Source organism: Camelus ferus, chromosome 4 (genome assembly GCF_009834535.1).
Source record: "Camelus ferus isolate YT-003-E chromosome 4, BCGSAC_Cfer_1.0, whole genome shotgun sequence".
Classification (NCBI taxonomy): Eukaryota; Metazoa; Chordata; class Mammalia; order Artiodactyla; family Camelidae; genus Camelus; species Camelus ferus.
Window position 1 is genome coordinate 39700251 of NC_045699.1, and position 26650 is coordinate 39726900.

Sequence of the window (26650 nt, forward strand, 5' to 3'; positions counted from 1 at the left end):
CTTTGCTCTTTGCAACTTGTCTTTCTTAATTTTTTGTAATGTAAAATTAATCTGCATTCATCTGTCTTGAAAGAAGACAGAGAACTGAGAACTGCAGAAAGTAAAACATGGAAAGTCCCACTTAATACACCACCAACTCCATCTCTAATCCCATCAAATTGTCTTTTCATTGGACCCAAAATCCAGCTGCTTGGTTTTGCTGACTCCAGAAACTTATAGGTAAAGAGAGGTAAGACCACTTACATCCTTTCTTCAGTGTAACTTAATACCATCTTCTAACAGGAGCAAAATTCAACTTTGCAAAAAGCAGAGATAATGCTGATTGCTGAAAAAACTAGGGGAAAAGTATTGGCATGAGGGAAAATGAGGCAGAAGAAAGGTTCTGGTAGTTAGCAGGCAGCCAGGACCTGATTTAACCTCTGAAAGCCTCAGAAGGCAAAGGAGAAAGTAGGGAAGAGAAAGCAGCTACCAGGGCAGAGCTTTCTCAACAGCACTCAGGCCCCCGCTGTCTCCTCCTGCCCCAGGGAGCATCAACACAGAGCCCAGAACAGGCAAAACTGCCTTGGAAGGCAGGGAGATGAGTCAGTCAGTGTGGGGCCAAAACTAGGCTGCAGCTCTGTGATTTCTTAGGACATGTTGAGGATATTTTGCACATTTGAAATGGCCCCATAGGATCAGTGGAGCTAACAAGAACAACAACAACAATAGCAACAACTACAGCGCTCACACAGATAGTAGTAATAAAAGTGATTAACATTTATTCAGTGCCTTCATAGGCCCTGCACAGTTCTAAGAGTTTTACGTGCAGTATCTCCTTTAATCCTCACAGTAACTCTATAAGGTAGGAACTTTTTATCCCCATTTTGCCAACGAGGAAATAGAGATACAGGAAGGTTAAATAACCTGACCAACAACACATAGCTAACAAGTGACAGAGTGACATTTTGAACTCAAGCAGTTGAGCTGCAGAGGCTGTGATCACATGGACAAAGAAATATTCCTCTAAGGCAGCCTTGACTTTGTGTCGCTCAAGATTTCAAACAGATGTCGTTGGGCGATGGGTGGGGAGGGTTGCGGAGGTGGGGGGAGAGGGGAGAGGCAGAGCGGAGTCACCTTAAGCGCTTATAATGGCTTCATCCACTCTTCTACCTTTGTCTGTTACAGATTAATCAATGTTTAAATTGATTTTAAAAAATTGATTTTAAAAGTGATTGAAAACCACCATATTGGAGGCTTAGGAGACCCAAGTCCTGTCCCTAGGAAACCAGTGACCAAAGATAAAATCAGCTTTAAAACCCAGTGCAGAACAAAGCACTGACAAAGGTACAGGCTGGTGATGAAGTGCACAGGTATATGTGGGTCAGAAGAGAGGGTACAAATGTGTCTGCAGCAGGAGAAGGGGGCTCGTTCCTATTTGGACTGGAGAGGGCACGGAGAAGCTCGAGCACCTACACTTGTACATCTAGAGAGCCAGGACGGGTCTCTTTGGGGACAGAAAGTGAGGATGTCAAAAAGAAAGGAGTTGAGACTTTGCTTCTAGGCACCTGTGGGTAGACCAGGAGTCTAATCCATTAGTGAGGAAAGACAAGTGATAAACCGTTCTGTGTCCATGTCATCCATATTACAATGAATTATGTATACTGTCATATTGGTTATTAAGTACACCGGGTTTGCTATAGCCAGTGCCTATATTCACTAATTTTATCTACTTCTTATATTATTTCCAAAATCTTGGGTTAAAAGATGCATCTATCAGCCAAGAAGATCTGACTGATGACCCAGTCAGAATTTTAGTGTCTGGAAAAAAACTAACTTTAAAACAAAATAAACACATATACAAATGTTTTTCTCAAGGGATATCCAGAGTGTCAGGGTGGTTGTGTCAAAAAAAAAAAAAAAAAAAAAAAAACTTTGATTAAAGCACCAGTTACTAAACACGGCACCAAACAGGCACTTAGACAGAGACTTAACTTTATTAGTTATTACCAGGTAGCAGTCCTCAAAGAAAACAGCACCCAGAGAAAGCCTTGCCTTTATCTGCGTGAAAGCCATGCGATCTCTCTGTGGATTCAGCCAAGAAGTGTTTACTGGGCTCTTTCAAAAGCCCCTATGTGGGGTGAAGGGGGGCAAAGCTTATAAAATAAATGTCATGGAGATACAAGGTACAGCATGGTGAGTATAATTAATACTGTATTACATGTTTGAAAATTGCCAAGAGAGTAGAGAGTAGTCTCATCACAAGAAGAAAAATTGGAGGGAGGGTATAGCTTGGTGGTAGAGTGTGTGCTTAGCATGCACAAGGTCATGGGTTCAATCCCCAGTAATTCTGTTTAAAAAAACACACACATACACACACAAAACCTAACTAATAATAAATAAATAGACCTAATTACCTCCCCCCTAAACAAACAAAAAATTGTAATTATGTATGGTAATGGATGTTGACTAGACTTACTGTGGTGATCATTTCAAAACATATAAATATAGAATCATTATGTTGTACACCTGAAATTAAAATATTGTTATATGTCAATTACACCTCAGTTGAAAAAAAAGGGCCAACATTTATCTCACTGATAATTCCATTCAGATAATTTTTTGGTAACACAGCGTCAAAACTAAAAACCTAAGTTAAAGCACTGAAAACTAATTTAATTAATATAGCATTAAAACTAAAAACTAAAAATCTGAATTAAAGCACTGAAAACTAGTCAATCAATCAATCAATCTGAATGTGCAAAATATCCCCAACATTTCTTAAAACTCAAACTCTAGGACTTTGTCTTTTGGGCCAATTTCTTTAAACCACCAATCCATTCCCATTTTCCACCACATGTTCTGAGAGCCAGCAGACGGGGATGCAGTGAGATGGGCCGGATCAAGGAGGTCCTTACCTGATTGCACAGTTCTAGATTCCCGGAGTACACAGCGATCTGTCGTCTGGGCTGCTGCTCCTCTGACAGGTAGCTGGCCAACAGGATGAGGACATCAAAACCGAACTTGTCTGCGAATGCTTTCAAATCACTGGTGATACTGCTGTGAAATGTACAGTTCTGAAACAATAGGCAATTTGATATTAGTGTCAAACTGTGCAGCTTTGGGGGAGTTGTGCCACAAATTTGTCCAGTCTTAGGATATATTACCACAGATACTTATTCTTAGATGCAAATGATATAAACACTTTGCTTTGAGAAAGGTTGGAAACTTTTCATGTTATGACTGAAAATACACTTTGCTTTTTTGTTTCCCTAAACCAAGAAAGGAAGGCATCTTTGCTACTATTAATAATAGTTTAGAAAGGAACAAATATCTTAACATTCTTTTTTCCTAAAATATTTATTTGAATATTGACTTTGTAAAACATACTTTTCCTTTTATTGTTCATCGGATATAGGAATGCCTGCTGAATATTACTATAACCCACTAGGAAAACAGGAGGAAGTAATTGCTCTTTTCTATTATTATTCTCTAATGAATATTATTATTAAATTCAAGCAGAGTTTCTGAGGATGGACTTAGCTGAGTTTACTGAATGCTCTTTTTTTTTTCATGGTTGGGGAGGTAATTAGGTTTATTTATTTTATTTTTTAGAGGAGGCATTGGGGATTGAACCCAGGACCTCTACCACTTGAGCTATACCCTCCCCCTAAAAATCCAAGTCATTTTTTTTCCCCTTTCTTTCTTTTTTTTCCCCCCTGAATGCTCTTTATTCTGGTGTAGAAGTCTGGGAGATTTGTGTTAGGGCTGTGAGGTCAGATCTGCTTACTCTAAGTGGTAGCTGAGGAGAAATGAGTAATTGTGGGAAAGGGACCCGCCAGCACAGAGTCTCCAGACCCGTGGCTCACACTATCTGTGGAAATGTGCTGGCATTTTTGAGTTTTATTAAGTACAAAAACCATTTTGCTGGCATGGGTGTCTCTCTTTCTTAAAAAAATACAGTGAAGACCGTATGTTAACCTTTAGCATAATACTTGGCATATTCTTGTTGCTCAAGAATTGCTAAATGACTAGAGGGACATATACACAAAATCAACCTGTGCTACATAATCCTTTGTCATAGTATATACATAATAGCATATGTATGATAACCATATATAATCATCAACTGACAGTCCATTGTTCTACTCAGTGAAAATCACCATGATGTGAACTCAAGAGATATAAAGAATTCTATTAGTTTTTTTCTGATTACAAAGCCATCAAAACCAGGCATGACACTGGTAAAGCATTAAAGCAGTATAGAAACGTGTCCCTTATGAAGTGTGCCATGTACTGTCTCCTCCAATAACCAGTATGGAGAGTTAAACAGTGCAATGCATATAGGTACCTGTTTTTTTTCTTTAATGTCCATATTGATGTTTATGTATGGTAGTTGTTTGAAACTGGTGAATTTGATATTTGTGACTACTTAGCAGCCACTTAAAGTATCCCATAATGCAGGTACTCTGTAATTCTGCTGAGCTGCGTCTCAAGGTCTATGTGATCCCTGAGGGCACACAGCACACATGGCATCAGGCAGGCCCAGCCCGTCACCAGCTTCCACACCTCAGAGAGATTTGCTGTCTACTCCTGTGGCTACTACTCTCATTAGACATTTCAGGAGGCTACTTTCTGGTTACAAGGAACTGCACGTGGGGATTCACAAAGATCTCAGGATATACTGCTGATGAATACAGAGGATCTACAGGACTGACTTGGTAATGAAGTTTATGATGTTCAAATACAACAGCTTTTGGAAGCATGTGTTCCAAAATGCATACTGTCAGCTTTTGTGACTGTAATTCAGTGTCCAAGTGTCATAATAACAATCTTTATACAGATATTTTATAAAAATTAATTCACCCACAGAAGTAGATATTTGGAATGAACGTTTTAAAAAATTGGACCTCATGTTATACACAACATGCATTCAATAGAAAAAATTATTTCAAATTATCATTGGTGTTATCTGTGAAGAACCTCGATACTGATCTTTTTGCCATTATGAATTGTAAAAGATACGGTCTCAAAGGAAATCAAGAATGGACAACTATGTACCTCTTACCTACAGTGACTGGAGGCTTTGGCACAAGAAGCCTTACAATTTTCCTTTTAAAATATATATTTTCTTTCATTATGTACATAAACCCACCTCCTCCAAAATATTTATAAACCCCTGAAAGAAGACACACCATTTCTAAGTGATTTTCACACACAGTAACAGTTATCATGGTGCTTCCAGCTGAGTTGCTCAAACAGAAACGGCAGGTTTTATCTAAGCACAAGATTAGGATTCATCAGAATCCGCATTATTCAAGGCCATACTTGTGGAACAGGTGACATTCAAAAATGATGGCTGAGCTCCAACCGGTTTAGATTCTTCTGAGTTAAAATAATGGCGCTACGATCTCGCTAAACCCAAGTCCAGCGGCATCAGCAACACCAGACTTCTTGCTAGAAATGCAGCGTCTCAGACCACACCCCAGACCGACTGAAGCAGAGTCTGCATCTCCCACAAATCCCAGGCAATCAGAATGCACATGGAAATCTGAAAAGCGCTGCTCTGGGGAGGCATTTTTTAACTGATCTGTTTTCCTATGAACCAGTCCTTTGGGCTTTCCCAGTGCTGTCCTGGGACTTTTACTGACTTACACCCTCAGCTCCCTGCTCTTCACACAAACCTCAACAAGAACATCACGCTGGGGTGTATATTTCTGGGGCTTTGATAGAAGTTCTCATTTAGCAGCCCAGGATTGGGTCCAAGACTCTATAATTTTATTATGTACCTCAAGTGATTCTTAGGATCAAGCTCCTTGAGTAACACTTTCCCAGTTTTCCTCTGGGTGGCCCTGCGTTCCATAGGATCACATGAAATATTGATAAAACAAAGATTTACGTGAATCACTTAGCCATGTTACAGAAAAAAAGTACTCACATTTTTACAGTAACCCCAAAATAGAGATTGTCAACAACTATGTCCTATTTATCCTAATAAAATTGCCCAAACCAGAGTCGATCTTACTGTTACTGGCTGTAGGATACTGTCAGGAGCTTCATGCTTAAAACGGAGTCAAACAAGAAAGGGAGTAAGAGTCTTCAGGAATCCAGGAGGCAGGGTCTGTTTGTTCTACTTTTATGCCGGTGCTGTTTGCATAGGAGATAATTTATTACTGTCTTCCAGCTACACAGGGAGTCATGTGCTGCGATGGCTCTTGCGTTGCTGACAAGCTAGGCTGGCCCTGAATAAATACCACTTCATCATCAATACAACCCAACTGTAGATGCAGGTTGGCATTTTATTCCCCCCATCTGCCTCCTACCTGATAAATTACTGTTTTAGTTACATGTATACAAATACTATTTGTTAATCTACTCAAATGTCTCCAAAATGTTTCCCCCACCTTAAGTTAAAAAATATATATATATATATATATGTATATATATCTCACTCACTTTGCCAAAGGTTTAGGAAATAAAGGACTCCTACTTTAATTTACCACCTCCGCCCCCACCATCCAATCTTCTACATTTGAAATATGACCCCAGCCTGAGATTGCTGCTTGGAATTTAGGAAGTTACTTTACTGATCATTATGGCTGAGAATTGACTGGCAAAACTCCAGACTATTCATTAGTTAGGAAGAATAGGAATTGCTCCCTGTCCCAGTCTTTAGTCACCCATGGGTCCCAAGACTCTATCATTAAACATTTTTGGAGATCACAAGTCCTTTTGCCTGAGTAATTCCTAGTTTTGAAATAAGTAGGGAGGCCTGAATAGGTAGGGAGAAAAAGGTTTTGTTATTTCCTGGCCAAAAGCTAAGGTATAGATCTCAAGGGTCCTAAAAAGAGGTTGAAGATCATGAGGACAAAGGGCAGGGAAACAGAAATGACATGGCTCTACTTTAACTAATATGACAACGGAAACAGTGACAGGGATAGTGTCCCAAAGATTTTCTACACTTGTGGTTGAAGGTTCTTGGACAAATGCAGTGGGAAAATCCATTCTCTCACAAAATCCTATTTTATTTCTTAGTCCACTGCTCTGAAAAATTTAGTTTTTATTTTATATGCTGCGAGCTTTAATGCATCACATGAAGTAAAAGTGATCTAAATAATGTCTTGTAAACATTTGAGTCCTTAAATGTGCACGTAGCTTCAGAGATGAAAACCCACTCCTCTTAACCTCGCTCACATATTTGTATCTTCTGTTGTTTCCTGAATCCCTCCTGTCAGGTTTCTGCCCCATCATTCGGCTGAAACTGCTCTTCTCAAAGGTACCAATCATTTCCAGGTTGCCAAATCCCCAAATCGCTTTCCTGTTCTTACTCTATTTGACTTCTCCTAAGATTTCCACAAAGTTGATCCTCCCTCCTTTAATTAAGCGGAAACACTTAATTCCCTCACTTTCCAGTCACCACACTCTCCTAGTTTTTCTTCCAACTCACAAGCTACTCTTTAGTTGCCTCTGCTGGTTCCTCTTCCTTAGTCAACCTCTAAATGCTCCTAACCCCTTTCTCTTTTTCTACACGTTCTCCTTGGTGATCTCATCCAGGTACATGGCTTTCAAACCATCTGTCTGCCAGTGACAATGAAATCACATCCACCTGAATGCTAACCTCGTCTGTCCATGTGACATCATCACATCAATGTCTAAATAAGCATCTCAAATAAAGGACAACCTGCTTCTACCCGTTTCCTCCATAGCAACAAACGGTACCACTACCTACCCAGTTACTCAAGCCAAACATCTAGGAATTAGTCTTGATTCCTTCCCCCCATCATTCTTCACACAATCCATCATCAAATCCTGTTAACTTTACCTCTAAAACACATCAAGTCCAAACACTTCTCTCACTTCTTTCCATCTGTTACTGTCATAGCCATGGTTGCCACCATTTCTTCCCTGATCTTGGGTGACAGCCTCCCAAGCATTTAAAAATGCAGTCAGAACCATGATATTCTTCTACTTAAAATCCACTCAGAAGTTCCTTAATGCAATGACTATTATTTACTATTGTTTTATTTTTTAAAAGCAGGGAGGAGAAAGGCTTAATGTCCTTGAGGTGAAGAGTTCTTATAAATCCATGAGAGAAAGTAGACATAGCAATAGAAAAAATAGGTGGTGGACATAAAAGGCAATTCACAATACCCGAAGTCATTAATAACCAAAGAAATTATTTGATAATAAAATATTTCATCTTCTCTTTCCCAATAATTGGTGAATATGGCTGAATGGGCATTCTCATGCACTGTTAGAAATATATTCTGAAGAAATATCATATATGCACATAAAAGGTTTGTGGACAAAGCTACTCACTGGATTATTACTATAACTAAAACTTTGAAACAATCTAACTGTCCAATAGAGAAATGGCTCAATAAATGATGGAACAGTAACACAAAATATTAGAAATCATGCTATCAAAGAATACTTAATGACACAAGAAAATACTCATAATGTAAAGTAGAAAATAATTTCTATAGTCATGAAAGTAGAATGTCATTGCTATATGTAATCAAATATATATTGAAATCTAATATACAGTGGACATTAAGATACCTTGACATTAAAGTTGTCATAATCTACCAAATTGCTCATCTAAAATCTGATTGTGTCTCTCCATTATTTTAAGGCACTGTCTCCAAGGTTTTGAGTAAAGGCCTTGTAGGTTAACTCTGGCTTTGCTATTCACTAGCTGGGTAGCTTGAGTGAGCTGACTTTACCTCTCTGAGCCTTCGAGCTCCTCATCTGTTAACCCTCACCTCATCAGACTGCTGTACGTAGAAAGAACATACATGTATCAAAAAGCAGGCTCAATGTCTGGCATATAGTAGATAATAAATGTTAGATCCCTTTCCTTTCCTAAGTCTTCAATTATCAAAAGGTCATTCTTAGGGTTCATGAGAGTAATCTGATTCATAGAAAGTATTGCACAAATTCTAGGTTTGGGAACTGGTTATTCGTATTATAACTTCTTGACTTACATCCTTTATAACACTGTGAACTTTCAAGTGGTACTCACACACATCTTTAAGTCATTAAAGTGATTCACAGGTAAAATTCCTAAGTGTGAGATGATAGAGGAAGTTACCTATGAAGCAAAGTCATTTAAAAAGTAACGTAAGATATAAAAACTATGGGTAAGGCAGTGTTTATCTCATTAATGGATCCTTCATCCTTAATTCCAAGTTAGACTCAATGAATGAATTTCTGTTTGTCACCACACAAATAAAGCAGCAAAAAATATGTAGTGATTCTTCCTTCAGCTAAATCGCCATGGATAGAGCCTTTGGTATCTTTTTAAGTGCCATATGCCCTTCGATGGAATTTAGTCCTCATGCTAACCCTTCTCATTTAGGTCCAGCACTCTGGACTACACACAGAATCCAAAACAGTTGTCTCTCTTAATATACAAATGAACTATACTGAGTAAGGCTTTTATTAAATAATATAAAAATAAATTATTTTCTAATGTCATGGACAAGCTATTCCCAGATTTATTAGGTCTGATTTTTTTTCTTCTTGCAGGAAACAGAAAAATTAGGTGAATAGATATAATCCATAGATAGGGTGCTTGTATTAAAATCATACCCAAGATTAAAACACAAGCTTGTACAGCTTCATCTTTGCGAAGAACAAGTCTTGGAAACATAGTCTGACAATCCATAACTACCTTGTAAGCACAGCGGTCAGCGTGGATTGCTGAGTTACTGAAATTTAAGAGTATAGTTTGACATTTACAGTCTGCATGGATTTATTTCTAGACTGAGGACTAGACTGAAGATTATGAAAAATGCTGAGGTATGTACACAAATGTTCTTACTGAAAGCCTTATGATTTATGCTACCAAAATTCCATTATGATGTTTAAAATATTCAGCAATAATAAAGTCTGATAATTTTGACAGGAAAATGATTTATGAGAACACAAAATGCATAAATTAAAGAGATTTTATTTATTCTGTTTTTCGTACACTCTTTAATTGGTAAGCAAAGATACTTCCCATGTTTTTACCAGATGTCATTAAAAAAAAAAAAAAACCTCTATTGTTCTTATTTCTATAAGCTAGCCAAAGCATTTTAGTAGCAAAAACTTTACTGGGTCTATTAAAACTATATTATGCATCGTATTTTGAAACTAGAGCCAGACAGAAGATATTATCATTCAAAAAGAGAGCTCTTTCAAGAACAGCGAAAATCAAAAAATTATAATATATAAATGAATATATAATATATATCAATATAATTTTCATTTAAACCAATAGTGTATTTCCTAAAATAATTTAATGAAACCACTTCTACATTAAGTACTCTGTTAAATGCTTTGCATCATCTCAGACTTTAAGACGATCTGATGATGTGGGTAACGTTATTTCTGCTTTACATTGAGAAACAGGAAGCTTTAGAAGGTTAAGTAATTCATGTCATGCAGCTCACGTGTGTGAAAACTGGACCTGAACCTGGGTAAGTCTGACTTCAGAGCCCATGTTCTAAATTCTGTTATTCTCAAATGAAAAAATTCTTAATCACCAAAGATATTACTAATTCTGTTTTTAGTTAATAAAAGAGTTTTTTGCTATTCCATTTACTTCTATTTATTACTGATTCTCCCTTGTCACTGTATACAAACAAGCCATGTCCTTGATTTTAACAAATGCTAATTATAAGCTGCTTACATTTCTGATTCAATATTATCATGGCTTATGATCAATTTCCAGTTTCTCATTTACTCTATAAAATATTAATATAGGCTGACCATTAACTATATGTGGGAGCCTAAAACTGAAAACTTGCCAAAGAAACTGCTATAAACTTTCTTGCAGCAATACGTACTTTTAAAAAGTCAGGCATGCTTTGTGTACACAGGGAAAAAAAAAAAAAAAACAAAGCAGGAGACCTAGCAGAGGCACAGTTAATCCAGAACTACTCTTGTGCAGTTTTTCTTGCTCCGGTAGCTTAGACACACACTTTACTACTTAGTATATAAAAACCTCATCAGCTAAGGATGCTCCCAACGTTACTTTTCTTCTGCTTGAAAGCCTAGAGAAACCACCAACTAGGATTGCAGGAGGGGCTAGGGAGACAAAAGAGGTTTTTTTGTTTTTTTGTTTTTTTACCTCGAGGGAATAGGCATCTTAAAAGAAAGAGCCTCTAGTGTCACCATTATTTTAAGCAAAGCCCTCTTGTAAGGGCACAACTATGCAAGACAAAACAACGTATCAATCTGCAGATGCTCCAATTTAGGTCAAGCATGTCTTGAGTTTAGAGAAGAAACCAACAGTCTTTTAAGCAATCATCCATGTAAGGTCACCATTCGGGCTGAAGAATTCGAGTAGAGGGAGATAGCACATGTTTATTGAAAACTGAAAATCACTGCTTTCATGTCACGGGACAAATAGTTATTACCATCTATAAACGTATCATTTAATGAAGGGAAGGGGAGAGAAAGAGAGACAGGAAAAGGGAGGGGAGGGGAGAGGACAGGGCCTGGGACGTAGTTCATCTGAAAACACTGGTTTAAGTTAAAGACTTCTGGAAATGAAGTGGGTTGGTTTCACATCAACCTGAAATTAAACAAGTTGACATCTTGCCCCATCCTCACTACCTCCATCATAAAGAGAACCTGGGTTACACCCACAGAGAGCTGTACTTTATAGAAGAGTGGACCTAGGCAGACTCTCACAACTAGCCAATAGTAGATAGAACATTTGGATTCGGGGAGGTTTACAACCAATTAAAGACAAATAAACCATCATCTTATTAACCAGCTCAGACTAATTTACATTTTCTTTAAAGACAGACCTATACACCATCAGAACTTCTGAATACAAACGCTAATGAACTCATCCACAAAACAGAAACAAACTCGTAGACATAGTAAACAATCTTATGGTTACCGGGAGAAAAGGGGTGGGAAGGGATACATTTGGGAGTTTGAGATTTGCAAATGTTAGCCATTATATATAAAGAATAGATTTAAAAAATCATATTTCTTCTTTATAGCACAGGGAGCTATATTCAATATCTTGTAATAACCTTTAATGAACAAGAATATGAAAATGAATATATGCATCTGCAGTCCTGGGACATTGTGCTGTGCACCAGGAAGTGACTCATTGTAACTGCCCGCACTTCAATTAAAAAAAAAATCTTTTCAGTACCGTAAGGATTTAAGGACTCGGTGAGAAAAGAGCTAGACTGCTGTTCCACTTAAGGACCCCTTTATGAATATTAATGTATGTTTGTAAGGATTTTATATGATCATGAATAACTCAGGACCCACGCATAATGGAAAACCCACTCATCAGACATGGTTTCTTTGTGAAATGGCAGAACCTGGGCCACACACCAGCTACCAGATAATAATAATGATAAATCATTTCTGTAATTGTGTATAGATGTTTAAAAAAAAATCCCTATCAGCCTGTTTTGAGTCATGAACTTGAACACGTATGGCTTTATTTATTTTCCTTTGTAAAAATAAATCATCCATTTTGAACAATATTTCAAGAAAGCAGGAAAGCTTTCCTCCCGACTGGGCGCCCCTTTCTGGTTTGTGAACATCACCGGTCGAGTCTCCCTCCAGAGCCCTTGTCATACGTGTGCACTGCACACACACTTCCGACGTCTCTAAGCTGTGTCAATATTAACCTGACCAAATGAAGATCAAACTGGCTCTTTTGTTCCCCCTGCTCCTCACATGGGGAGCACAATATGGCTCTTGTCAGAGGTGCTTCATCATTTTGGCTCAAGAAAACTGTCAGTACAGTTTGGGATTCATTCCTCATGGGCAGATATCCTGATGGGTCTAATGAAGCCTTTCTGCTGACAACTCATTTGCTAAAAATACCCACCATCACCAAGTTTAAGTGGGGAATATGGTCATGTCCCCTTTGCTATCAACCCAATGAAAGCAATTTGTTTTGAAATCTAAAATATCTCCATATCAAGGTACACACCTCTCACCATCCATGTTTGTTCTTGCTAGTTTCCATTTGCTCACTGATAAACTTTATGACATTCTTAAATTGGAATATAATAGGGCAAACACCAATGTTAGAGCACACATGCAGAGCCAACAGTCTGTGTGCGCCATTTGTTGCAATTCTAAGCTAATTACCAGAAACCCCCCTCCTGCAAACAGATACACTCTGGGGTTTGTGGTTTCATTTTCATTTGGAGACGTCTGTGAGTGGGGAGCTTGAGGAATTGATTTTCAGGTAAGGACACTGAGTTGTTGTGACCCTCTTGGCCGCAAGTCACAGAAACTTAAATTGGCTTAAGTAAAGAAAGAAAGTCAGAAAGATCTGGAGAATATTCTCAAAAAAAAGCAAAAGAACTGGTGGACAAGCTGGAAGGAGGGCAAGGGTTGCCAGGGATGCGAGGGGCCGCCCCGCTTCCCCATCCTCTCCTGCAGCCACCCAGCATCCTCCATGCGGTGAGAACACGGGCGGCTGCAGACCAGGGCAGACCTTTCAGTTTTAGTCAAGGCTCTCTCCTCCTTGGTCTGGAGTTTGAAAACTCCTCTTGGGTTGAGTGACAAGCAATTGACGTGGACTGGAAAGACCACAAAATAAGTATGGCACCCATTACATCAGGTGTGATGGGTATGCGCCACTTCCTAGAAGAGGGGGGCTGAGCAGGCAAACCCTGAGGTGCAGACCATAGGCATCAAGCATAAAGGACCCCCCCCACACTCACACACCTGTACACACTCTAACACCTACACATATACATCAGATAATTCCCAAAGCCCCACTTTATTTCCAGCCGACCAAGCCCCACGCATAGGGAGAGACATGATGCTTAGAAAGATAATTGTGTTTAACTTTCATTTTCATGGATGTTTACACCCCCATTAAGAAGGGTATTATAAAGAGGAGTGACCAAAAAAAAATCTATAAAAGTGTTAGGCTTATAAAATGAAAATTATGCTTCATCCATCAGAGCCATGTAATACCATCTAATCAGTCCAGGAAAAAGAGACCAATTCTCCCTCATCTGTATTCTTTCAGGTCAGTGTGAGGGACTGTCTTTTTGGTCCCTCAAGTCTTCAGATGCTCAGATCTCCTCTGTAACTGTCAAACTTCCATTGCTATTGGCATCATATATGAGGCATCAAAATGCTTTAAATACAAACTAAAAATGATCTACAGGTCCTACCTATGAGGCAGAGTATTTGGGCCAAATCTGGTGGGACAGGAGTTGTATTTCTATGTTACCATTTTATGCAAGAGTTATTTATGGAAACGCTCTAAGCAGGCCAAATAAACAGGGAAAAAAGTATCTGAACTCGTAAAAGGTAATAGCTTTAGAGCAGGGTTTCTCACTTGCCATTATGACTTCTGAGGCCGGCTCAGTCTTTGTTGTGGGGCTGTTCTGTGCACTGTTGGAAGTTTAGCGGCTTCCCTGCCCTCCACCCACAAGATGCCAATAACAAACTCTCTCCCCAAGGTGTGACAACCAAATATGCCTCCAGATATTGTCAAATGTTCCCTGCAGGACAAAAATGCTCTAATTAAGAATAATAGTGAATAATAGTAGGAGAATCTTGTGAGCTTAAAAATTAATTCAGATTGGGGCAGGCTAATAGCTCAGTGGTAGAGCGCATACTTAGCAAGCATTGAGGTCCTGGGTTCAATCCCCAGAACTTTCATTAAAAAAAAAAATTCAAATCATATTCTACTCTTTTAGAAACATTACGGTATAAAGCAAGATACATCATTCATTCTGTCTGGCTTAAGAGGGAGGAGAACCTAAAAAATTAGGGATAAGGAACATCTACCCAAATATTTTGTACTACTTGGCAAAATAGTTCCCTTTTTTAGGCTGGTAAAAATTTAAAATTTCCATCAACTGTCTTTTAGTTTATATTGGTATGCTTATAAAATAAACAGCATTTTGATTCTCTTAAAGAAAAAGCAGGATGACTTAAAAGAAAGAACTAGGATTTTACTGAAACATCTACTTCTTGTGCCAGGAAAGTGAAGTTTTCCTAGGTGTCTTCCAGAGATTTTAACTCTAGAAAAACTATTAATCCAGGTCAGTTATGGGTAAAGAGGGCATTTTAAAAACCAAACTTTCTATTTAGGATTCCTGGAAATAATATGCACACTTATCTTTTAACTCCATTAGGGTAACCCCCAAGTATGGCAGATATTTGAGGGCAATGCCATGTGTCTGGGGCATTGCAAGTGTTCAATGAATAGCTAGCATCCTAGTTTGATAATATGCTACACAGGAAATCTCATCAAAATTGTAGAATAGATAAACAAGATTATACTGTATAGCACAGGGAAATATACACAAAATGTTACGGTAGCTCACAGAGAAAAAAATGTGACAATGAGTGTGTATATGTCCATGTATGACTGAAAAATTGTGCTGAACACTGGAATTTGACAAAACATTGTAAAATGATTATAAATCAATAAAAAATGTTAAAAAAAAATTCACTTCTCAGCCTGAACTATCTGAACTTGGATGTCCTATCACTGGTTCTCAACCATGGCCTGTAATTTAGAATAACCCTGGGAGCTGTAAAAACAAATATTCAGCCCCCACCCCCATGAAATTTAAATTTGATGGGGTCAAGGCTGGGGCCAGGCCACCAGTCTATTTTTCAGAGGATTCCAGATATTATTCTAATGCACAGATATGGTAGAAAACAATGGTCTACACTGACATAAAGAAACAATTTTTAATTCATGCTTTGTGGGCATAGTTTCTTCATCAATGATTCTTGTTTCTATTCTCTAATCACTGACTAAAACTTCGTAATCACTGGGAAAACCCAAATTCCAAAAATATGTTCACATTTTAGTTTTTAAAAACATAGCTCTAACTCCCCCAGATGAGCAGATAATAAAATGTCGTGCTTAAAAGCAGGAGTTTTGAAATCTGAGAGCCCTGGATTCAAATCCTAGCTTTACACCGCATCAGCTCTGCACCTTCAGGCAAATTACTTGATCATGCTAAGCTTCAATTCCCTCATCTGGAAAATGAGAACAATAATCTGCTTTACAAAATGAAATAATCTATAAAACACTTAGCCCGAGATCTCCGAGTCTGCCCCCGATATACTGTGACCCTGTGACAGCAGCAGCAGGAGAAACAGGCACGGTTATGTGAACAGTAAACTTGTCTGTCAGGTAGGTCGTTAGCCATTATCCACCCTTAAGTACCGTTTAGAGTTTATCTTTTTACTCCATGTGTGTTGGAAGGAGTCTTTTCCTATCTAAGATTCTTTTGTTGCAGCCCATTTTTTAAAAGTATGTAAGCTCTGAGATTTCTGATTAGAAGAACTGCCAGGTTTAGAGAAAGTATCTGACAAATTAGCCAGATACTGTAATGGTCCAGATGCATGGAGAAACGGGTTCTTCTCCAGGTTCTGCTTTTCAAGTTTGACGGGTCTCAAACCTTAGCTGCGTCAGATCCACCTGGAGGGCTTTTGAAAACAAACGCCTGGGTCTCACTGTCAGGGATTCTGCTCTGGTAGGTCTGAGGCCCATCCCGAACCATCATTCCTAGCAAGCTCCCAGGTGATACTGACACGGCTTGCCTGGGGACTCCACTTTGAGAACCACACTTAGATCCACAGCAAGACATTTCATCTTTCTGAGCCTCAAATTCCTAATCTGAAAAAGGAAGAGTCCATAAAGGCAGTATAACTCTTTGCTTACACTTTCCTTGACTCTAAAAAATAAAGCTAAACAGCAGACAACTTCTACTGTATGTTTATCTTAGCCAATAGGATTAGGACAAAGAGTTGGTTAATTAAAATTTGGTTAAAGAGGAAAATTATTTAAAATAAGTGTTATATTATAAAATAAGACAGCAATTTTATATGATTTTGAATATAAAATTATGCATCCATTTATAATTTGTTCATGTAAATCCTTTGTAAATGTTTTTTTGAGCATGAGTCTATAGGAGATTCCATCCTTTGTGTTGCAAAGACCATACATATAAGGTCAAATTTTCCATTTCTAATTTCAGTTTCATTAATGTGGAATAAAAACTGAGACATATGTGAGAGAATCTGAATGTAGACTCCGTCTGTATTTTTACAGTCCCCTCCTGATTTTTTATAGCTGTTTTGCCCTAATTTGAGAGCATATTTTCATTGAGAATATGTTTCATTTCATTTGAGACTTTCCAAAGCATTCATCTTAGAAATAACTATCTTTTTCTACGCCTGTTTCATCAGTTTCTTTAAATTGTGTAATTATATTAACTAGTACAACTGGTATCAATGAGTTTGAGGGCAAACAGCTGATTCTCAGCAAACACTGAATTCAGTTAATGAGTACACCTGCCCCTGCGCATCATCGCATTGTCAGTGAGCCGGGAGCTTTCAGCTGAGGTTATCAGTCAGTCCGTAGCAGAACAGAATGGAGAATGTGTTTAGTTCAGCACACGACTTATGGGAAGACCAGGAGAGCTTTTACTATGAGGAGCAAGGTGTACAGCCCTACCTCCTTGTCCCTTAAAAATAAGGATTTGAGTCACAAGATACATTAACCCAGAGCCTCTCTTAACTTTTACATAGATCACCCTGGAACTTTGTTAACATGCAGATTCTGATTTAGTGGGTCTGGGGTGGGGCCTGAGATTTCACCTTCCTACAAGTCTCCAGGTGATGTCTGTGCTGCTGGTCTGTGGACCAGATGCATTTTCTGCTTCTAATATGGGAAATCGGGAATAGGCTGAGGTGGCCCTTGCCAGGAGCGCACTGCCCTTCCACCCACTCCCCCTTCCAAAATCCTGCACCCGCTGCTTCCTCCTCATGACGTAACTCCAGTTTCTCTAAGCTCCACAATTCCCTCCATCCCCAGGTTGTGCTCATAACAGTGGTTCCTAACTCGTGTTCTGTGTGATAATCCCTGTGTCTCAAACTAGTTGGTAGGCAGAGGCCATGGCTAAGATGCTTCTGTGCCCTCTGAAGAAGCTTCCTATAGAGGTGCTGAAAGTAACGAATACACTCTCCAATGACAACACCTGAAAACCACCTGGATTTCTTAAAGCCTGGGTAAAACAGACTGCTCAACATTTCAAGGCAGATGTTGGACACAGCATACAATCTCCCAGCCATGGGTTTTCTAATAACTGAATGCTGATCCTCCCAGTTGAGCAGAAGACGAGGCTCCAGGGCAGCCTTCTATGCTATGCTGAGCCATCCACCTGGCGGGGGGCAGAGCTACAAAAATACTTCTCAAGACGGATTTCCTCTTCTGCTTCTCTTCCCCATATCTGTTGCCATTTATATTAATTTTTAAAAATTCTGAATGTAACTAGGCAGCTGGTAGCTGGGAAATTAAGAGTAGAGTCGTTTTTCTACCTGCTGAGAGAGGCCACCCTTCTACCTGACCGAGTATAAACACAGGTATGAGTCCCTGGGACGGGGAAGGCAGCAAGCTTCTTGCCTCTGGTGTCTCTGGGTCAACCTCCCCCAGTGCCATCCCAGCACATACACACAACAGCACTGCCTCGACATCGGGAAGATAGACAGCAACATCTCAGGTAATCCTTAAAAATGATATTCCTGACCAACAGAACTTGCTCCAAACTAGAAGCATCTGACTTCATTCCTTGACTATAGTTTCTCTGGAACCATCATAAAACCACAGTTCTGTCTTTAGATTTAGAAGAGTCTGATTGGATAAAGTGGTATCTAAGGTGATTAAAATTCTCGCCTACAATGTTTCAGGACATCCTATGAATTCTTTACATCAGAGGTCACAGAATTCTGTGATTGGGCAAAAATTGATTTGCCCTTATTTTCACACGCTTTCCTATCGAGCACCATGACATATAGTGAGTATCATTTTGTTCTTTTAGGGTTTTTGTTATTAATTTTGTTATTCAAGAAGTGATTTTTTAAAGTCATCTGTTTCTAAAATGGTTTGGGTTGTCTCTTTCTAAAGTACAGGCATTAACGATTTAAATAATCCTGTGGCTAAAAGCTAGTTTCATTATCAAAGAAAAATATTTATTGAAGTCCTTTTATAGAGGGGATCCAGGTTAAGTACTCCTGAATGGAATGGCAAATCAAGTCTGGGCATCAAGAAAACAAGCTGGTTTTTCTGTTTCCTGATGATCCCTCCTCTTTACACTGAAATGAGGGGAGAGGTAGGTGTTTGTAAGGTCCCTTCAAGTTTTGGTATTCAATAAACTAACAATTCTAAGATAAAGGGATGTTCAGAAGCTAGGGGTCTATCAGGGATGGAGGAGAAGGTGACAGAGGCACAAAAAAAAAAATGCTTACATTTTAAAATTACTGGACCTATAAGAGAAAATATGATGATATAGTGAAGCAAGGAAGACCCCTGGCTGTGAGATGAGGCAGACCTCAATATGATTCTCAGCTATGCCATTTATCGTTACACGACTTTGGGTAATTTACATAGCCTTTATTTCTGCATCTGTAAATAGAAATAATAATACCTACTTCATAGTTTGAGAGGATTAAATGAGATAATTAATATAAAATGCTAGCACAGTGCTTGGAATATTATAAGTAATACTCAGTTTAAGAGGGGTTTAGTTTGCCATAGACACATGCATTTTTTTTCTGTCCATCGTTCTTTCCTTTGGGGAGGACCCCTCCTCACTTCATGTGGCTGGTGTGGGGCTGTCCTTACCCTCAAACTGAGCTCTAAGTTGGGTAGGTGACTCAGGTGCAGCCAGACTGTACCTCACTCACTTGGCTACATAATGGTTTCAGGAATAATATGTGACCTGATCTAAGCCAATCAGAGCCTTCACGCAAGTTTTGTGAAGCTCCTTCCTCCTTCCTCTGGGATCTAAGATCACATCTGTTTGAAGCTACCCACGGTGATCCTGAGGAATTATGGAGAGAGCTACCTGAGAGGGAAGCCAATACAGAGGCAAGGGGCAGAGAAAAAGAGACACGCTCTGGTGATACAGTTTGGCTTTGAGTCCAGGAGGATCAGAAGCTAGGTCTACCTGGGATTACCACTTACCAGAGCAATTAGTTCCTTGTTTTCCTTGAGCAAATCTGAGTTGAGTTTCTATTACTTACAACCAAAAGAGAGAGAAATCTACAACTTATGAAAACCTGCTAAATGATTATAATAATAGAAGTGGACATTTTCAGGAACCAAGACCACTTCAAGAGAAAATCTTTTCTTCCAAGTCATTACTTTTTCCATTTTAGAAACAGAGAAAGAAGATAGGGTTTTTCTTTTTCTCCTCATTAGTCACAGCTAATGGCTAGCCCCTTGGTGACTGAAAGTTAAGTCACTGAGACACCAAAAGAAACTGGGGAGCCAACCAGCCAGACTCCTAGTAGCCAAGGGCAGGGAAATAGCAGAATTAACTGGAAGGCTGACCATGGGAGACTTTAGGATGACTTGTCAGGCTGCCCCAGCCTAGGAAGCTATCATTGAACAAAGATTAATGAGCAAAGAATCAAAACCTACAAGTGTTAGACAGCACTAAAAGAGAAAGCAAAATTCTATTTTTATCGACCAATGTTGGCTTTTCCATATGTGATCAAAGTTATCTTAGTTGATGTTTATCAATTCTCTAGCCAGTAGCAAGAAAAAATTAATGATATTCATTTCATAGATGAGAGCACTGAAATGCAGGGAGCTTCAGGAAGAGTCCCAGTATCACGGGTAAAGCAGTGACCAGAACCTAAGTTTTCTGAGCTTTGCTCTAGTACATTTGTAGATGCCATGTGTCCTCATTCAGGCTGAGTGCCATATCTGAGATGAACATAAAAGGAAACTTACTAACATTTTCTTTTAGTCACTTCTCATTCTCTTATTATAATCTAAGCAAAAAATAGCAGAGGCCAAATTTGGATCATTGATAAAATTACTTTGCAGCCTCATAGTTTAGAAGGGTGTGTGTGTGAGAGAGAAAACTTATTTTAAGAGAGAATTTCACTATACATATATATCCGGAAATAGTGTAAGCCCCGAGGTGGTAGGCACTCAGGAAACTTGGTGTTGGTATGTGAATAAAACATACGCATACCGCAAAATTAGGCAAAGTGTTATACGATATGCCATATGCTATAGATAATTTCTGGTCTGGTACATAAAAGAAATAGGACGTCCTGTGTTTATCCTAGCAGGACAACAAAATGAACAGGAAGTTGCTAAATAATTTACGAGTGGCTTCCTCCTTGGGCTTTCCAGGATTCCAGCATCTGAGACGACAGCAGAGGAGGTCTAAATGGAAGCAATTACAGTATAACCCACTGCCCCAGTAGAGGTTCTGAGAACCACAAGCCTTCCTCTCCTCAACGATCCAGGAAAGGGCACAGGTGCAGCAGAGCATCGTACTATGGGAGAGGTATGAAGTGGTCAGTGGGGACGCCATCCCTAGTCCTAGTCTCACAAAGTTCAGTTGTCATCAGTAGCAGTCTAGGTCTGTTCATGTGTGGCTGTATCCCTTCTTGATGCGATAAAACTAAGAAACCTGCTTATTTGTAGGCTTACCGTAAACAGAAGCACGAGGAGATACCTTGTGCCTTCTCTTCCTTATTTAAAGGTAAGAGTCTATAAGTAAATTGCCAGGTTGGTGAGTCTAGGAATTATCGAGCATCAGCAGTCGGTTGCCTCCAGCCCCATCGTTCCTTGACAGGGGCACAGATGACCACACAAACCAAGCTCAATATTCAATCACTGGCAGTGCTTCATTTTACTACTAATATCAGCGAGAGCAGACATTTATATAAACCGCTGTAGGGCAACCCTAAGGGTGCAGAGTGCAAGACCATACAAAAATATTATAGGTCCCATAGTCAGAAGCCTCACCAGGAGCTATCTACTTTAGCAACATAGCCTCAGGTACAAATTCACATGCAATAATTCATATTCTACCAAATAAATCCCAAGCAAACAGAGTAATGAAAAAACACATTTCCTGCTGTCAAGAAAATTTCTGGCAAAATTAATCAACCATTCATCCATTCAGGCTCTTTGCATACCCTTTTGTCAAAGAGGGAATACTAAGAGATTTCTTTTCTCTTCCATGCACTCATTTCAATGAATTGAAGAATCCATCAAGCTTGAGTTGATTTATTGAACTGTCTCTTAGCTCAGCAGTACAACTACAGCAAATGAACTGGTAACTTCTCCTAAAACCAGCAGTGATTCAATTCAACAATATCTGATTTATTTAACTGTTCGTAATTCCAGATTTAACTTACTCTTGCATTTTAGCTCTAAGCACATTGATTTCCAGTCCACTTCTAAACAGCACAAATTTTTAGATGAAACCTTGCTCATTTGCATGCATTATTTAGTATTCTGATAGCACTAATCAAAGCATATAGATTCTAAGACTTCCGCCTTTGACTTTAAAAATACACTGATAATGGGTAGTTTTAAAAAAAGGATTTCTTTAAAGATCTACAGCTTTTCTCTAATGCCAACTGTTTGTTCTGGTGGTTAATATTTAACATTAACATTGAATGACCAGTCACTGTGGTTCAAAGCACTGAAGACATGTATTTCTTATTTTTGTATTTATTTTAACCATTCAGCCAGGTGAGGAGAGTCACTATGGGGTGATACTGAAGGCATAAACGTTAGAGAGAAACCATGCCGACTGTTTAAACGTGGGTTTTCTCACCAAAACTCGTCCACTGAGCCCCACAGAGCCCATTTATCACATACCAGCTTTGCATTTTTCTTTGTAAAGATATACGACCTTTGCCTATTAGATTTCATTAACGGGGCACCATACAAGGCTCCTTTGCACATGGCAGGATAGAAAGCTCAACATCCTCGCCTGAAGGATTTGTGTGAACGAGCTCATCTTCAATCTTTGTCCCTGGGAGGCACTTTTAACACCTGCCAACCACAGCACCATCATCAGAAAAACATTTAGAGATTTATCTTCGGGCTGGTAATTATAAGAGATAATTTGTTTGGAGTATGGATAAAGTTGGTCTAGCATAAACAAACTAGAGGCTCAAATTACATGACGAACATCATTAACTATTGATTTAACCACTGCGGGTCTGCATGCTCACTGACATGCTGAAGATGGCAGGTTCCTATGTGACAACTTTGGGCTCAAAATTATGGTTGTTGACAGGCATGCATTTCAGGGCATGCTCAGTGTCACAGTGGCTTTCATTCTCTCCTTCTTTTGAGACTCCAACTCCAGGTAACCTGTTTAGAACTCTGAACATTAAAGAATGTAGATTGTCATATTTTAGAATTCAGGATACTTTGGGGAGGATATTTTTAGAGGGATGAAGTCAAAGATATCATGTGTCATGAAGCACTTTTCCCCTTTCACAGCCCTTTACATATATTATCTCATCAGACCCTCACAATCAACCTGAAATCATGAAAATGGGCAAAGCTGGCTTTTCAGTCATTTTATAAGTAAGGAAACAGAGACAAAGAGGAGCTAAGGTTTAAGGACTTTGACCAAACTACATTATGGGTGGATTCCTTAGGATATTCCATTACTCGCATCCAAGGGATTAACAAATGCTTCAAAGTGCTTTGAGGAACCAAGAGCAAAGCCATCCATCTTTTGTGGGTAGAGAAGATGTGACTTTGTATACAACCCTATTTCCCACACAGAAACCCAGCTCGCAGAAATGAAACAGGGACCCAAGGGGTAAGAGGGAAATCTCATGGGCAAATATACAGAAGATATGAGAATAAATGCTAGATTTTCTGGTTGGGATTCCAGCTGTACCCAACACAACTCCATCGTTAGGTGTCTCAACATGAAGAATTGCAGCCTCAAGCTCACAGTTCAAAGCAGTGCCTTTATACTCAGTAAGTACTCAATAAATGAGGCTACTAATAGTCTTTAATGCCATCATTAATAATGGTAACAAAAAATTCCATTAAGCCTTTTCCAAAATACAGGTATTTTGTAATTCAGGATTTATTTTTACTTGAGAAAGTAATACGCTGACCATAATGAAAATTAAGCTAGGGCAGTCCCCTTAATACACAAATATTTATGCAACAAAATGTATGTAGTGGAGTGAAGACTGTAAGTATCAGGTTAGTGTTTGCTGCTAAGGATTTTTTAAAATCCTGTTTTTTTCCCGAGCTTTCTGGATTTCAGAATTGCAGATGAGGGATTACAGATGTGGACTAATTCTCAATTCAGTGTTAAATATTGAAAAGTCATTGCTCAGTGAAAAAGAGCAGAGATCACTTCCAGTTATATGCTGAGATAAATTTAGAATTAGGCATTGAAAGATCATCTGGTTGACCAGCAACATGAGTCAGCTCAAAGGAGACAGCCAAAAGGTATTGAAGTAAAATCTCATTAATATAAACTCTACTAATGAATTCAAGTGGGGGGCATGTTCAAAATTCACACGTGCTTTCTCAATGAAAGCATTTAGTGGTTCCCAAACACTGCAAGAGAAATGTTTTACCTGCTTAAGAACAAGGTTTAAAACCTTTATATTTAATTAAACATTCTCATAATTAATTAAAATGTTTCTATTTAAATAGAAATCTTAGTGACCAGTTTTCCCTAGTTATCAGGTTATCTGTTCTCTGATTGTAGTTTTTATGCTTCTGGAAGTTAGAAAACTTATTTTTATTTAAAAAATAACCTCTAATTCACATCTCATTTATTTTGGCTTTTCCTGCATTTATCTAAATTAGTAAGTTTGAACTCCACACCAGAATAATCCTTTCCTAGACTTGTGGCCAAATTAAGATTTCAAAGAGAAATTTCTAGTCTAACCTTAGTGGCTCAGGTTATACTCAGATAATTTTTTAAAGTTATTTATGTCTATGACCCCCAAATTCCATTAAGTATAACACATTTGCTGATCAATCAAATGTGGCCCTTAGATAGTATTCACTTCTGTATCAGTTGAGTTTTTAGATCAACCACACTAACAGTGTTGGTTCTCAAATATCACAAGACTGTTTTTCTTTATGTGATTCTTCCCTAAACTACAAAATTAAGTTGTGATCTCTCCTGATGTTATCAAGATATATTTGGTACAATCACAAAAAGAGTGTCATGGAATAGATGCCAGCTAACAGCACCAACAAGAGATTCATGAGCCAGAATTCATGAGTCCAGAAAGCATATCTAGAAATGTAATATAAAACAAGGCTGGTGTTTCAAACTTAGTGGGAAATGAGTGTTTTGACTTATACATCATATCAACATAACCATTACACATCTAAAGAAAGAATGCTAAAATTCCAGCTGGATGAAAGCTCTAAATGTAAAAAGTGAAAAAATAAACTATTTGAAGAAAAATCAAGGAAACTTTATACAATCCTGTACTTGGGAGAGTTTATTAAGAACACCCCAAAACTCAAAGATGTGAAGGAAAGATGACAGTTTCCCTTATAAAAATTTAAAATTAAGTATGTAAGAAAAATATATCACAAAAGTCAAAACACAAACAATGGACTAGGACATTTATCTGTAGCACTTATGACAAGCAACTATTAATCCCTAACATATAACCTCCTAAAGTGATAAGAGGCAGACAGCTCAATGGAAAAAAAAGCTTGCAATAGATAGAATAAAAAAAAAAAAGATCAATGACCATATGGAAAAACATTCAATCTCACAAGTAATCAAGGAAAAAGCAAATTGAACACACATGCAACACCATTTTTACTATCAAGATGTCTAACATTTTTAAAGGGAGAAAAAGTCAAGAGCTGCTCAGGATATAGGAAAATAGTTCTCTCAAATAGAGCTGGTAAGAGTGTGGATTATGACAAAATTTTGGAAAGTAATCTGACACTATTCATATTAAAAATAAACATAGCTTATTAATCAATGATAGTTTTGCAAAACTATTCCATAAAATAAAAGAAATACAATGTAAGGATATATTTACAAGGATAATTAAGGCCTCATTGTTTTGTGGTGGCAAAAACGTGGAAACAGTCTGACTGTCCCTCTGTGGGGCCAGTCTTCCCCCAGAAAAGGACAGTCATGTCCCATTCAATCATGGAAAGGAAGATCATCTGCCGTTAACTGAGTTAGGGATAAATCTTTACTTGACATACTGTGAAAAGAAAAAAGAAAATTCCAGGATAGTGTATATAGTATGATCCTGTTGTTAACATAAAGATAATTCCATATTCTATCATTCCATATATATGTATATATATTGCATATATACGTATATATGTCTGTATCCAATTTGCAAACATAGAATTTAAGTTTAGTTACCTTGGGTGAAGGTAATTGAGGATACAGAAGTGCAGGATAATGTAACTAATGTTTATGTGTTTTATACCATTTTCTTAATAAAACAAGCATGTATGTATTTGTAATTTAAAAAATACAATTAAAAAAGAGAAGACAAACTATGAGTTTGTCTTTGGTTTACACTGTAGAGAGTCTAGATTATATGCTCAAGTTTGTCTAATAAGCACTTGTGGTTTTGAGAGTTAACAGAGGCGCCTTCAGCAACTCATTTGTTAAACAGTCAGTTCCTTCTGAACGAAATGCAAGTCATTATCTACCCAAACAAGAAACAACTCTGCAGATGCGTCTCCTATGCCAAGTTCAGAGTCTGTTAGCATAATCCTTTATTTGGTTGGCAAATACCCTCATAAGATTTAAACTTGGCAAACCAAACATTCCAAGGCCAAAGCAATAAGAGGAGTTGAAGTTAAAGCACTAGATGAGTGATTCGGGAAAGTTCCTTCTAGAATAAAGGG

At 38.3% G+C, this 26650-nt stretch overlaps 1 protein-coding gene across 6 annotated transcripts in view; it reads right to left on the bottom strand.

Moving 5' to 3' along the window:
• PRUNE2 (prune homolog 2 with BCH domain) overlaps window positions 1-26650 on the bottom strand; it is a 233612-nt gene that overhangs the window by 78288 nt on the left and 128674 nt on the right. For all 6 annotated transcript variants that reach the window (XM_032477876.1, XM_032477872.1, XM_032477875.1 and 3 more), the window contains exon 7: window positions 2895-3053. In XM_032477876.1, coding sequence (XP_032333767.1) covers window positions 2895-3053 — 159 coding nt within the window. The remainder of the gene's footprint in view (window positions 1-2894; window positions 3054-26650) is intronic.